Source organism: Haliotis cracherodii, unplaced genomic scaffold (assembly GCF_022045235.1).
Source record: "Haliotis cracherodii isolate W230 unplaced genomic scaffold, xgHalCrac1.p SCAF_17, whole genome shotgun sequence".
Classification (NCBI taxonomy): domain Eukaryota; kingdom Metazoa; phylum Mollusca; class Gastropoda; order Lepetellida; family Haliotidae; genus Haliotis; species Haliotis cracherodii.
The window spans coordinates 19,732,044-19,746,728 of NW_027266272.1; the positions used below are offsets into that span (position 1 = coordinate 19,732,044).

Here is a 14,685-nt window from a genome sequence, read left to right on the forward strand (position 1 = left end):
CACCAGGTATCATCACTAGTGATAGTGCTTCATAAATACATGCCTTCGTGATATAGTCGGAATCGTAGAATGGACTCAGCTTTTAGCAGATAGTTCTTATGATGACGGAAAGGATGTGGATTTAGTCAGGTTTTTAAATATCATTCCATCAACACCCCGAAGAGGTATACTACACGTCAGATTCATGTGTCCTGGAATCTTGTTGAATACACACACAACGAGGTTTCTCCATCGTAGTTGAAGTTACAACATATTTAATATCCTGACAATCGATTTTGGATATGCAAAACCACACAAGTCCACGCAAACCGTAACCACCTACACATGTAGAGCAATTGCTTTCAACTGTCAGATTAAATTTGTCCTTAGCGTAAATCCTAATCAGTAGATGGAAAATGTTAGTGTACAAAAAAATCGTCGCTGGGCGAAGCTGATGTAATAATGATTTTCTGACTTAACACTCAATTGTAACGTTGCAGCAGATGAGTGTTTGCAGTGGACGGCGATGGCAGCGTGTACTCTGATGACAACAGTTACAGGACTAATGTTTACAGACATGAAGCATCCATGCCCTACCACCTTGGTAGACGCTACTCTATACGGGTGTTTCGAGCTCTGCTGGAGGGACATACAGTGTTACTCGTTTTTCTTACGTAGGTCCAGGCAGAGATGCTGTCTTGCTCGAAGTCGTTACCTTGTCGGCAATCTCTCAAGTGCGGTTGGCATCAACTACTACTGGCTTTATCCAGGTGAGAAAACATCACGGTGTGTATCTATGATAATGAAGTTGTTATCCATGATCCTCCTTGTCATGTACATCTTACTTTTAAATGCTTAATAGACACCAAGAAAGCAAAAACGTTGACATATTCCAAGTCACGATGAGTTCCCATGGTGCAGTCGAAATCATACAATATATGAATATGAAAAGGGTTTTGTCACTTTAATATTTGTTTGTCTCACGAGGAGTGCCCTAGGTCGGAATGGTACTATCAACTCTGCTTGCAACAGGGATTTCTAATGAATAGGAAAAGAAAAGAAAATTGGTGAACAGATTCTGTCAACTCTCAAGTTATGAACGGTGGAAACAAATAAAAAATCGGAAAAAAAATATTTCTCTTTCTTTCTGCCGAATGGAACTTACGCGTTCACCAGGTTTACCAAAGGTGTTTTCAGCTGTGTGTTGAAATGAATGTAAGGTGAAAATGTATGTGTATCTACATGGGCGTGCACTCTCTCAGGACAGGAAAGCGTTGTCAGTGATTGCTTGACAATCAGGATGTCCAGGTGTTATTCAAAATTAATGTTAATCCTTCTGGTTTTATTGTCATTTTCTACCTCGAGGTTTTGTGGAATGGCTAGACGCAATACAGTCATGATTACAGACCACCATAAACATATTTAGTTTGTTTTCAAAATGTTGAAAAAAAAAACAACTCTATTTAGTATTAATTCATTGTCATTAAATCTTTACTTTGACTTTAAGAAATCGATTCCTTCATGGTAGACATAGGGAGAAAATTTCCAAATTTGACATATCAAGGACAAAAACGATATCCAATGCTATTCCCTACTTTGACTTGTACTATGTGTTCCCGTGTTTTTTTAGATGAACAATTGACTCACCTTTGCATGTATTTGTAATGAGTACCACCGGTGGTTCAGGGTACGCTCATCTTTTCGCGAACACCTGGCCCCGCGATCATGAAACTAACATAAGACCATATTTTGTCTTAAATAGGGGATCACGAAGCACAATCTATGATAATATCTTAAGTCTATGACAAAATGTGATGTTAAGTCCTAAGACTGCCCCTGAGTAGACTTAAGACAAAAATTGTTGCAAGAAAGATGGCGGAGGTTGTTTGCCTCACGCGTCGCCTAGAGGCTAAAAAGGAAAAAATAGCAATTCAGCGGACATTTCGAGATCGATTCAACCCTCTTCATATGTAAAACGACGAAGAGCTCTTTGAAAGATATAGATTTCGTCGTTCTACCATTTTTTCATCGTTGGTTTAATCGGTGAGGAACTGGCACACCACACTCAACGCTTCCACAGTCTCCCACCTATTTTTCAAATTTTGATATTCCTTCAGTTTGTTGCCACTGGGGCTTTTCACCCTTTTAAGGTTGCCCAGTCGTTTTGTCTAGCCATATTGGATAGTGTTTACAAAATCACGTTACACGAACACCGGTAATGAGACGCAAATACCATCACGTATATTTCAAATTCAGCTGTGATACCTACATCCTTGAATTCCTCAAATGTTTTAGAATCAAATGCCAAATGGTCTTTGTCACCAATACAAATTGTCTAGATGAAATCTAGCAAAATAAATGAGGTGTGAAAACGAACGCTGAAAATCTGCACTTGTTGGAAATGTAAACGAAGCCATCGTCTATTCGTTAAATACAATGGCTCAGCAATTTCAGAATCTACACAGGAAGAAAAGCGTAGGAAGAATTAGGAAATTAAAAATAGACACATTGAAATGATTTGATATTTTCAACAGAAATTATCGAAGCTTCCGTCCTGTGCGACGCCATGACTGACGCAAAATCACGCACAACGACAACGGTATTTATCGGAAATTTTGCCAAATTCCGTTGGTTTCAATGAAAAATATAATAACAGATAACAGTACACAGATTGTCGGAATGTTTCTGATTACTTACATGTCACATTTATGTATATACGAACCCTGATTCAACAAAAGTCCCCTCGTAAAATCCCGCGCACTGTTGACAGTCAACACGCCATTTTGTAAAATTTCTTTGAGGCGAAGGTGCTTGAATGAAAGTACACACGATCATTATATCCTGCTATTCACTGTTTTATGATGTAGATCTTGCATATCTTTTGCACATTTTTTACACATTAAAATTTCACTTTGGATATTAATCAATGTTCAATATGATATCATACGTGGCCATAGGCCACAAGATATATAAACCTTTGATAATCTCCTGGGTTTTTTTAACAATGTTTACATATGAAATTGAAGTTCATAGTGTCGTATACGATATTTCTTTAATTTGGACAAGTGTTACAAGATAAGTGTAACTGTAACTGCAACATGTATACGTATTTCTTGGGAGTGTAATAGTCAATATTCTAAATTCATATAAACAGTGTCCATGAATAGCCGTTTCATTTTATTTTATAACTAAAACTGAAGATATGACTTAAACAAAATGGATATCATTTTTCGTTAAAATATATGCACACATTTCTCGATGAATTGTCTTGGTCATAGAATGTTTTTTATGCCGTTTGATATGCAGAACAGTGATTTCTAGCGATTCACCATGTGCGCGTTAGTCACAAACCATATATGAATTATTCCTCTAGTTTTGCATGATATAATCAATGGGTTCATCCTTTTTTATTGTATTTATATTGTGACCACAGGTTATTAAACTGTTGTTAAATTTTATTTCTTCAAGAATTGTAAAAAGTTTTAAATATAACCCGTGCCTTGTATACCCGATTGTTGGACGATTATCCTTACATAAACGATTATCCTGTTAATTCTATACCAACAAAGCTTTCTTCGCATCTTTTATTATATAATATTGAGACAAGATGATGAGAAATAATTACATAATAATGAACAAAAACATGTCCAATATTGAACATAATTTTGTTTGTTTTGAAATATTTTTTGAGCACTTGATTACGTAAAATTGATGTCAAACAGGTGCGTGTCTTGTCCAATTGAGATACACTGTAAACTATCCATTTGTTTATCTATTCAAGACATGACGTCAAGTAGAATGGTGTCATCTTTTTAGTAATTCATTACAATTATATTAATGATATGGTTAGTGCTTCATTAATAATGGTGCAACATTGGTCAACTTACACAATCAGCAGAATGTCGGAATCTAAGGACCAATTTATAGGTTAGAATCAGCCATCCATTTCGCTATTACTTACTTTTTATGAAGTACAATTTCATCATTTCTTCTGTGTTTTTTATGCCTAAACGTATACAGTTTCAATATCGTTTTTTGCGTTGGAATAGTTTGGTTCCTCGTGAACAAAAGAACACGAAAATATATTGTCCTTACCTCAGCTAATTCTCGCCAAGAGACCTTAGTTACAATAAACTAGTTATGCCCCCTTGTCTTTAAACGCGTGTGGCCTCTGCCGTCATTTGACGTCATAGTGGTAAATCAGATTTCGTCATTCACGGCAGGCTATTTTTTATATTGAATTTATGTCGTAAAACATACGGACATAACTCCATTTGATATATATTTATGTCGTTCAAATATTAGGCAGTATTTTGTTCGCTCACACTTTGGGTAAAGCTGCTGAATAAAAATATTTTATTTTGCAGAGATTGTTTTTGATTATGGAAATAGTTAAGTCGCTTTCATTCATATTATTTAAACATATTTCCTGTATCATTCGCAAATCAGAATCTTGCGATCTGCAATAATCGCATATGATGACAAACGCATTTGATCAAATGTACGAAAAATGCTCCAAATTTGATTTTTTAAATCTGGTTTCTTTAACCATGTTTACTTTGTGTCTTCAAAGTCACTCGGTAATGTATGCAGCTCATTCGTCACACTTCCACCATCTCAAATATTTGAATGTAGATTAATTAATAATAATAATTAAATATTGATCCCCCAGTCAACAGAAATGGGTTGAAAGGAGTGCTGACGAAAGGACAGATCATGCCATCATGGTTTATAATCGGCGTTTCCGCATGTTGATGTGTTATTGACAACTGACTTCACACCGAACAAAACAAAAAGAGAGAAATTGTTACTTGTGCACACACTATAGGCGTAACCATAATGAAGAATCGATCGTGGTGTTTTTGCTGAGGTCGCTTACGATTGAACGCCGCAGGGAGGAACACATACTCCAAAGTTCACAAAAGTTTGGACTCGATGAGACGGAAGCCATTAGTCAGATATTTTTTTCATAGTCTGCCTCACGGTTGTCTTATTTCTCATAAAGATTTGGACAATGTCTGTGTATGGATCTGTCAGAAACTGTAGAGAATAAGTCGATTTAAGTTGGATTTAAATTTATAGTATTTCAGTGCAGAGCTAAAGATAAGCAGCGTATTTGCGAAAATAACCCCCAAAAATATTCAAACCCCAATTACTTTCAATTAACTTGCTTTCAGAAACGCATGTATAAAATGAAAAACTCGTAAATACCCATTGACGCTTATCAGCATGCGTACAAATTAGCTACCGTACACTAGACTACCTGACCGCCCTCTCATAGCTAGAATATTGCTGTGTGTGGTGTAAAATGATAAACATAAATGATAGCATTTCGTTCGATTACAGGTTTTCTAAAATGGACGCACTATGGTACTATGATTATCCAAAACACATCTGTGTGTGGTTTTGTTCACGCGTGAGTTCCGTTTCATTGGCGGGTGTAAGGTCTGAAGGGAAATGCCCCTGGACGTATGACGATCTTTCACCATGACATAGGTATTTAATACATACCGTATTCGAGGTAATAAGCGCCCCGCTCTAATAAGCGCTAATATATTTTCGAATATATTGGCCAGTGAACAATCCCAATTAGCACCCCCTCCGATTGATCAGTGTACACAAGACTTATTTATTCGCGTATAATATGCACTCATGTGTTATATGCACCCTTAATTATGGGCAAATAAATTCTGGAAAAATTATATCTGTCGTACATAAACATTTGAGGCTGTCAGCATAAACCACGAAATTTATCTTTCAACTCTGTTTTTTCTCACTAAAATAATATTCCAATAAGAGCCCCCAATTTCTAGTTTTGAGATCGCCCTGAGCGCTTATTACGTCAAATACGGTACATCAAGAGTTAACTTTGTGAATGGTTGAATTTGTGGAAGTATAGGAAACATGTTCTTGCTTTGGTCATGAGTTTATCGTTATATTGTAGTTGTGCTAATTGGATATACAACAAACACAAAACGTCAACACCAGAGAGCAACCAGCTAGAGTCCCGACCACCCGTCCAAACAGAATCCAGAGGGTGTAAAAAGCAAAATAGCACTGACAATGTTATGAATAGATCACTTAAAGTCGGTGATGACACCAGGTGTTCGTGAAACAGAAACAACACGCGTTTGTTTATATACTGAAGGGGCACTGTGATGTTTTGGAAAACAATAGTTTGTTCCCGGAATTTCTGTATAAAAGTAGTGTTGCCTCACGATTTACAAACAGGTGTTCGTTAGACATACTGAATGTGTTTTGCCACAAAATGTGTTTTGCAAAACACTGGTTGTGAGTTCAGACCCCGTTGAGATGTTTTGTCCGAAAAGACCAGCCAGGATTCCAGGATGTGTGGTGACCGGTAGTCAGGCTATGTGACTGATTGAGTGTCAGTCTTATTACCCTGGTGGCGTTGATCGTTGCCGATGTGTCACATGATTTCCTGGTGCATATTCGTATATACACTGTCCCTTTGACATAGCTTCACTACTTCTGATTGCGACGTTATACAGCATTAATGTACTCAATCATATGAGGTCCAATCATTACCTCCGTGGATGCTCGTTAGCACCTCGCTGCTTCGTTCGTGACCAACTCGTGTTATTCCGGAACAAGCCGAATTGCGACTCCTGCCCCTCTCATGGCCATTTTGGCGACCGGGTTCCGTCTTAGTGCAAACGGGCATACCTAAAACAATTGTCAACTCGGTGCATAATGGTTCACATGTATTTCCCCATACTAGTATATCATATGTATTTCAGATGCAATTTAAGGCACATCGGGACATGCGGAATTATACAGTGTGATAGAACACATATAACTGTGTCTTGGGTATATTTTTAGATGCAAGATATATGTAAAATCAAAAATTATTCCTGAGGAATTCTTTGACGAAGAACTTGAAATCATACGCGCATTCTGATTGGTTTGTCATATTTTCGCACATAACATTCATCGATAGAGGGACGAATCTTCTTGCAGGTTACGGTAAGGGGCGAGTGGTGACGAATGCTCGCTGCTTGTCTTTCGAGGCGATCGAACGTCAGGTTCCGTGAAATGCGCGGTAGATTGCGTGTCACTGTACCTCGATGGGGTTGATTGTTGACTTCTGTCACTGGTTTGCTGCCGTCGTCATAGTAATTGTTGCTTAAATTGCCAAAATAAACACTATACCGTCACGGTAAACACTGTTATTATGTTACAGACTATTGCCACCCCGACACTGGCTACACCCTGTCCCGCCAGACTGACCTCTGATACCAGTGTACACTGTGTTATTATGTTGCAGACTATTGTCACCCCGACACTGGCTACACCCTGTCCCATCAGACTGACCTCTGTTACCAGTGTACACTGTGTTATTATGTTGCAGACTATTGCCACCCCGACACTGGCTACACCCTGTCCCGCCAGACTGACCTCTGTTACCAGTGTACACTGTGTTATTATGTTGCAGACTATTGCCACCCCGACACTGGCTACACCCTGTCCCGCCAGACTGACCTCTGTTACCAGTGTACACTGTGTTATTATGTTACAGACTATTGCCACCCCGACACTGGCTACACCCTGTCCCGCCAGACTGACCTCTGTTACCAGTGTACACTGTGTTATTATGTTACAGACTATTGCCACCCCGACACTGGCTACACCCTGTCCCGCCAGACTGACCTCTGTTACCAGTGTACACTGTGTTATTATGTTGCAGACTATTGCCACCCCGACACTGGCTACACCCTGTCCCGCCAGACTGACCTCTGTTACCAGTGTACACTGTGTTATTATGTTGCAGACTATTGCCATCCCGACACTGGCTACACCCTGTCCCATCTGACTGACCTCTGTTACCAGTGTTCACTGTGTTATTATGTTGCAGACTATTGCCACCCCGACACTGACTACACCCTGTCCCATCAGACTGACCTCTGTTACCAGTGTTCACTGTGATATTATGTTGCAGACTATTGCCACCCCGACACTGGCTACACCCTGTCCCATCAGACTGACCTCTGTTACCGGTAAACACTGTGTTATTATGTTGTAGATTATTGTCACCCCGACACTGGCTATACCTTGTCCCGTCAGACTGACCTCTGTTACCAGTGTACAATGTGTTATTATGTTACAGACTATTGCCATCCCGACACTGGCTACACCCTGTCCCATCAGACTGACCTCTGTTACCAGTGTTCACTGTGTTATTATGTTGCAGACTATTGCCACCCCGACACTGGCTACACCTTGTCCCGTCAAGCTGACCTCTGTTACCTGTGTACACTGTGTTATTATGTTGCAGACTATTGCCACCCCGACACTGGCTACACCTTGTCCCGTCAAGCTGACCTCTGTTACCTGTGTACACTGTGTTATTATGTTACAGACTATTTCCACCCCGACACTGGCTACACCTTGTCCCGTCAGACTGACCTCTGTTACCAGTGTACACTGTGTTATTATGTTACAGACTATTGCCAACCCGACACTGGCTACACCCTGTCCCGTCAGACTGACCTCTGTTACCAGTGTACACTGTGTTATTATGTTGCAGACTATTTCCACCCCGACACTGGCTACACCCTGTCCCGTCAGACTGACCTCTGTTACCAGTGTACACTGTGTTATTATGTTGCAGACTATTGCCAACCCGACACTGGCTACACCCTGTCCCGTCAAGCTGACCTCTGCTTCCAGGTGAACACTGGACAGAAGACTTGGGACAGGGCCAATCATGCATGTAAGACGGATGGGGGCTCGCTGATTAAAGTGAACACACCAAGGAAAATACAATACATCAGAAACCTGATAACATCCAACGCTGGTAGGATACAACCTGTAAAATTGTCTTAATATATTTGAAGGAGCACGGGTGGTACAGTTGTTCATGGCGTCACAATTAGTAGTCGTCAATATTGAGGGCGAATTTGAATTTGCTGTGCCGTGGTGCATCCTTTAAGCATGCTAACCGATGTTGTCGAGTTTCACATGTGTGGTAAACATCTAATGCCTGCATGACTTCTCGTCCCACATCTAGCTGACACGCCGTGATACAACTGAAATACTGTTCAAAGCGGCGTTAAACCCAACTGTCTCACTCACTCGCTGACTTAAACTATAATATAAGTTCGTTTTACTGTGAACTTTACCATCCCTTACACAAATCCCTTTCAGAGTAGGAGACACGCGTAGCCCAGTCGTCTAAGACGCCGCGATTCGCTGTGCAGAGTCGCGTCCCTTGGGCACACCAGAAGCCCATGATCGTGGGTTACAATTCCGGTTCGCCCCGGGGTTTGTCAGCTCGTGGGTTTCACCTCAGACCTGCATCACTTGGGGCTTTCCTCCCACATTAAGCTGACACGCCGTTACATGACTTGAATACTGTTAAAAGCGGTGTTAAACACAACTCACTCACTCACTATCATTTTAAAAAATTTTTTTTTATATTATTTGTCACATTTTTAGTTAAATAATCAACAACCACAACTTCACATTTTAGGCAAGGGCCAAGGAATGGGTTTTTTAATTCAAAGCTTAAATATTCTCATTAAAGTATCTCTTCTTTATCGCTACCCTACAAAGAGAAATGATGATTTTCCTCTCGCATTTAGCTGATACGCCGTGATATAACTGGAATACTGTTAAAAGCGGCGTTAAACCCAACTCACTCACTCACTCACTCTTTCAGAGTACAATTCCATGGACTTCGCTATTGGAGGAACTTTGATATCGGGTCAGTGGGCGTGGTCAGATGGATCAGAGATCACCCATGTCGACTGGGCCGAGGATCATACCTTTGATTCGAGCAAGACACGTGTTGTCATGGCGATGACCTCGGGTCACAAGTGGAAGAGCGTCACACCTACCCAAACAGTGGGTTATATCTGCCAGCTACCCTTCTTATCCCTCAACCCATACGTGTGATACTGTGTGACATTGTGTGACATATGTGTGACATCATGTACCATCTTTATAACGCGGATGTTACCGGCAGGCAGGGACATGTTTACCCTTTTCACGAACACCTGGTGTTTCAGCCATTTTCCCCTTTACGTCAAATGGAATATATATAGGTACGGCTCCCGGTGAAGATCCCAGTTAGAAGTGGTTTTCAGCAGCCATGCTTGTCGTAAGAGACGACTAACCATCTTCCAAACTCAAGGGCGTTAACTGAATATAAAAGTCTAGTTTGAACCCTTGCTGAACTAAACTGGAACTTCTAGGCAAGATCGTAGCGCCACTAAAAGCTGTTACGAGTTACTGTTACTGACCAATCATATTCCACCTCTCGTATCACATGCATTTGCTTCAAACAAAATGGCGGCGCCGTCAAGACCGTGTAGACTATTTGATCGCTATTCAATGTCTATATTGTAATAAAACGGGTCTTACCTCGCAAAGTGCATCAAATCACTTTATACACAGTATACTGACTCCGAGCCGACGTCCTTGTTTTAGCCCCTTAATACCGGGCGCCAGTCGGGGATCGAATCCCTGACCTTCCGCTCTCCGGGCGGAGGCTCGACCACGGAGGCGGTTTCCCAGTTACGTAGAACGATGGTCATGATGCCAAATTTATTTGATTGTCTGATTCAGACTCGATTATTTACAGATCGTAGTCATATAGCTGGACTAATGCTGAGTGCGATGTTAAATAATCAATTAAATAATCCAGGTAGGGCAGGACATGCTTACCCTTATCGCGAACACCCGGTGTCATCACTGATTTTCAGTGATCCATTCATATAATTGTCACCGCTATGTTGTCGTTTACGCCAAAACTGAATCTGTTTCGGTGGATAATCGAGACTTGTTATTCTCTGGCATTGACGTTTTATATAATACTATACATGCTGTGTGCACGATCCAGAGGACACAACACACGGTACACGCAGTCGCAGTTGACTGTCTTTGGTTCATTGCATCAGTTCTAATTAGAACTACATCCTGTAGTGCTAGATTCATTGTACCTGAATGCGCATACATTTCTCATAAACCTGCAGTTAAAAATCGATTATAGTGTTTTTATATCAGAACGACAAGATTCCCTAAATTGTTGTATTTTATAATCGAGGTTGGTTATTTTCAGGCGTTTTAGATTTCGCAGAATGAAATATATTCGTCTAGGTCAATTGCGTTGCTCGTAAATACAGTTTTAGATCGCCTGAACAATTACACATGATATGTATTGCAGTATATTTTCCTTTTAAATTAAAAAAAGATATATCTAAGAAGTGGCGAATCTTTATCTTGTGGCCTCGATATTGGTACGTACACTGAAAGGCAAAAGAAACTTTGCACCAAATTGAAGTGACTGTAATTAAAAACTAAAAATAACAAAAGTTTGAGGTAAAGTATATTTAATAAACCAACAATTCCACAAAGTATTTTACAACTCAAACGTGACATTTTGTGGTTACATATTGTACACCATACACAAAGTTTGTCACTTTAATACCAAATGTAGCCGCCCCGTGCTTCCTTACATGCAAAGAGTCTGCGTCGGACGGAAAACGTCAAACGTCTAATGACGTCATGTGGCAAGCGGTTCCATTCATCTTGTAGAGCTTGTATCAACTCTTGTCTGTTGGGTGTTGTCGGACTCTAACTCGCCTGTCCAAGGCGTCCCAGAGGTATTCTATGGGTGATAAGTCAGGAGAACATGCCGGCCACGGTAAGACGTTGACGTTGTTGTTGGCAAGAAAGTCCACTACGTTACGAGCTGTGACGGGCCTGACGTTGTCGTGTTGGTACAGAACACCTCGGGGTTGTTGTTGGAGGTAGGGCAGCACTACTGGACGGAGGGTGTCACCTAGACAGCGTCGCGCATTGAGGTTTCCATTGATGACCACCTCCACCGTAAGGAACGACTTCTTGAACGCAGCAAGCAGCTATCCGTTCACCCCTGCGACGGTAAACACACTGTCTGGCATTAACTCTAAACAAACAGAACCTGCTTTCGTCCTTGCCAAATGTTCTTGCAACGTGGGTGTGCGTGGTCTTGGCATTTCAAATGAGAATTGTTACACTGTTGATGTTTGACATTGCTACTGTGCAGTTTTTATACCCGGTGGCACGTGCATTTCTACCGGCGATGACATCACCTGATTTTACATTTTTCGCATTTTCTCAAAGACAAGTGCGCATTGCCGGTAAAAATTACAGGTACAGCAACGATGCGTTTGGACTAGGTGTTTGTGCCTATTTTGTAGAACTAATTTAAAATCACATTATTTTCAAATATGAAAAGTTTCTTCTGCAGTTCAGTTTATATTCGTTTAAGCAGGAAACTACCCAAAGGAAACAGGTCACATCTTGGTTGGGATCAATTACTGGAAGTCCCGAACCAGTCCTGACTGGAACGTTTATTTGTGTCCAAAGTGTCAATACCATGGAACCATATTTCGTTAATCCAGATGCTTTAACTACGTAGGATACCTACCGTCCGGATTAACGGGGCTCCACTGTTAAAGGACTGGGATTATGGTGTTAAAAGACATATAGTTATAAGTGTTTAGTATCTATGCGACTGTTTTACCCAACATAATATTTGCTCAAATACTGTTTCCATATTTACCACATCATCTGCTTATTTACTTCCGTTCTTGTCGACAGTGGTAACGCCATGTTTTACACGTTATGCAAGTTACATGAGATCAATTGATATTTTACACTCAAGCACACCGAAAACAAATGTTTCACACTCGAATTGTTTGTGAGTCGATAAAAAAACAATAATGAGCTAACTACCACTCTTTTTATTTGAGTACAGTTAAACTGGTTGTTTATCCTGTCAACAAACATTCAATGCTAATGATCATGAACAATGAAACCTGACACCAAATGATGCTGTTGAATGCTCTTTGTACTTAAGCCTTGGGCTGATATAACTTGATCTCATGTTAATTAGAGGTATCTAATCGACAGCGAGAAAATAAACATGGAGATTTTAGAAACTAAATAGAACTACCGGTACAGCCTTTTCACTGATCATTTCACTTTTGTACAGATGTTTGAGGTTGTGGTTGAATGTCGCCTTCAGCAGTATTCCAGCCTAGAAACAATCAAGTTAACCACCGGTTGATATAATGAACAGCGATCCACGCCTCTAGGGAACACAAACCTCGATATCAACCAAGTCACCGAGTCGGACTACCCGATACATTACGTCGCCTCGCACGACAAACATCAATTGCTGGAGACGGACTTAGGTTACTGGAGACAAACATATATTACTGGGGACAAACATGGATCACTGGGTACAAACATCGGTTGCTGAGGACAAACATCAATTGCTGGAGACGGACTTAGGTTACTGGAGACAAACATATATTACTGGGTACAGGCATGGATTACTGGGTACAAACATCGGTTGCTGGAGACAAGCATATATTACTGGGGACAAACATGGATTACTGGATACAAACATAGGTTACTGGAGACAAACATATATTACTGGGGACAAACATGGATTACTGGATACAAACAGATAACAGGAGGCAAACATCGGTTGCTGGAGACAAACATAGGTTACTGGAGACAAATATATATTACTGGGAACAAACATGGATTACTAGATACAAACATATAAAAAGGCGAAGATCGGTTGCTGGATACAAACATAGGTTACTGGAGACAAACATATATTACTTGGGACAAACATGAATTAGTGGATACAAACATAGATGAATAGAGGCAAAGATCGGTTGCTGGATACAAACATAGGTTATTGGAGACAAACATATATTACTGGGGACAAACATGAACTAGTGGATACAAACATAGATGAATAGAGGCAAAGATCGGTTGCTGGATACAAACATAGGTTACTGGAGACAAACATATATTGCTTGAGACAAACATGGATTAGTGGATACAAACATATATTACTGGGGACAAACATCGGTTACTGGAGACAAACAGTGAGCGAGTGAGTGAGTTGGGTTTAACGCCGCTTTTTAACATTATTCCAGTTATATCAGCTTATTGTTGGAGGAAAGCCCGAAGTGTTTGTTTGTTTGTTGTTGTTTAACGCCGCACTCACAATACTCCAGCTGTGTGACGGCGGTCTGTAAATAATCGAGTTGGAACCAGGCAATCAAGTGACTGATATCATGATCATCGATCTACGCAATTGGGATATTATGACATGCATCAACCAAGTCAGCGAGCCTGGCCACCCGATCCCGTTAGTTGCCTCTAACGACAAGCATAGTCTCCTTTTATGACAAGGATAGTCGTAATAGTCAAAGGCACCACATACACAGTTGGGCCCGTGAAGATCCGGGTTAGAATAAGTCTTCGCAACCAATGCTGGCGACTAACGGGATCGGTTGATCAGGCTCGCTGATTTGGTTGAAACATGTGTGCTCATGATATCAATCATTGGTTAATCGCTGGATTTTCTGTTCCAGACTCGATTATTTACAGACCGCCGTCATATAGCTGGAATATTGCTGAATGCGGCGTTAAACAACAAACCAACCAACCGTACCGAATCACCACATTGACCATTAGCTGTTCATGTCAACCACGTGGCTCTGAAATCCTATCAGGCGGTCCACGAGATGCACGTCCTTCTGCGTTAACAACAAACAAACAAATAAACAAATCACACCCCACTTCACCTCATCGCATGGTGCTTCTTGTGAAGCTTTATGAATCACATCCAGCGACAAAGAATGTACACACATGCCGACAACAGTCTCTTTT

General features: G+C 40.7%; 1 protein-coding gene across 1 annotated transcript; it reads left to right on the plus strand.

Moving 5' to 3' along the window:
* The first annotated feature begins 523 nt into the window (after nucleotides 1-523).
* On the plus strand, nucleotides 524-9,897 carry LOC139464497 (C-type lectin lectoxin-Lio3-like). Its single transcript, XM_071246022.1, has 3 exons — nucleotides 524-749; nucleotides 8,612-8,797; nucleotides 9,662-9,897. Exons 1-3 carry the CDS (start codon nucleotides 524-526, stop codon nucleotides 9,895-9,897), a joined length of 648 nt encoding a protein of 215 aa, XP_071102123.1.
* Nucleotides 9,898-14,685: the final 4,788 nt, after the last annotated feature.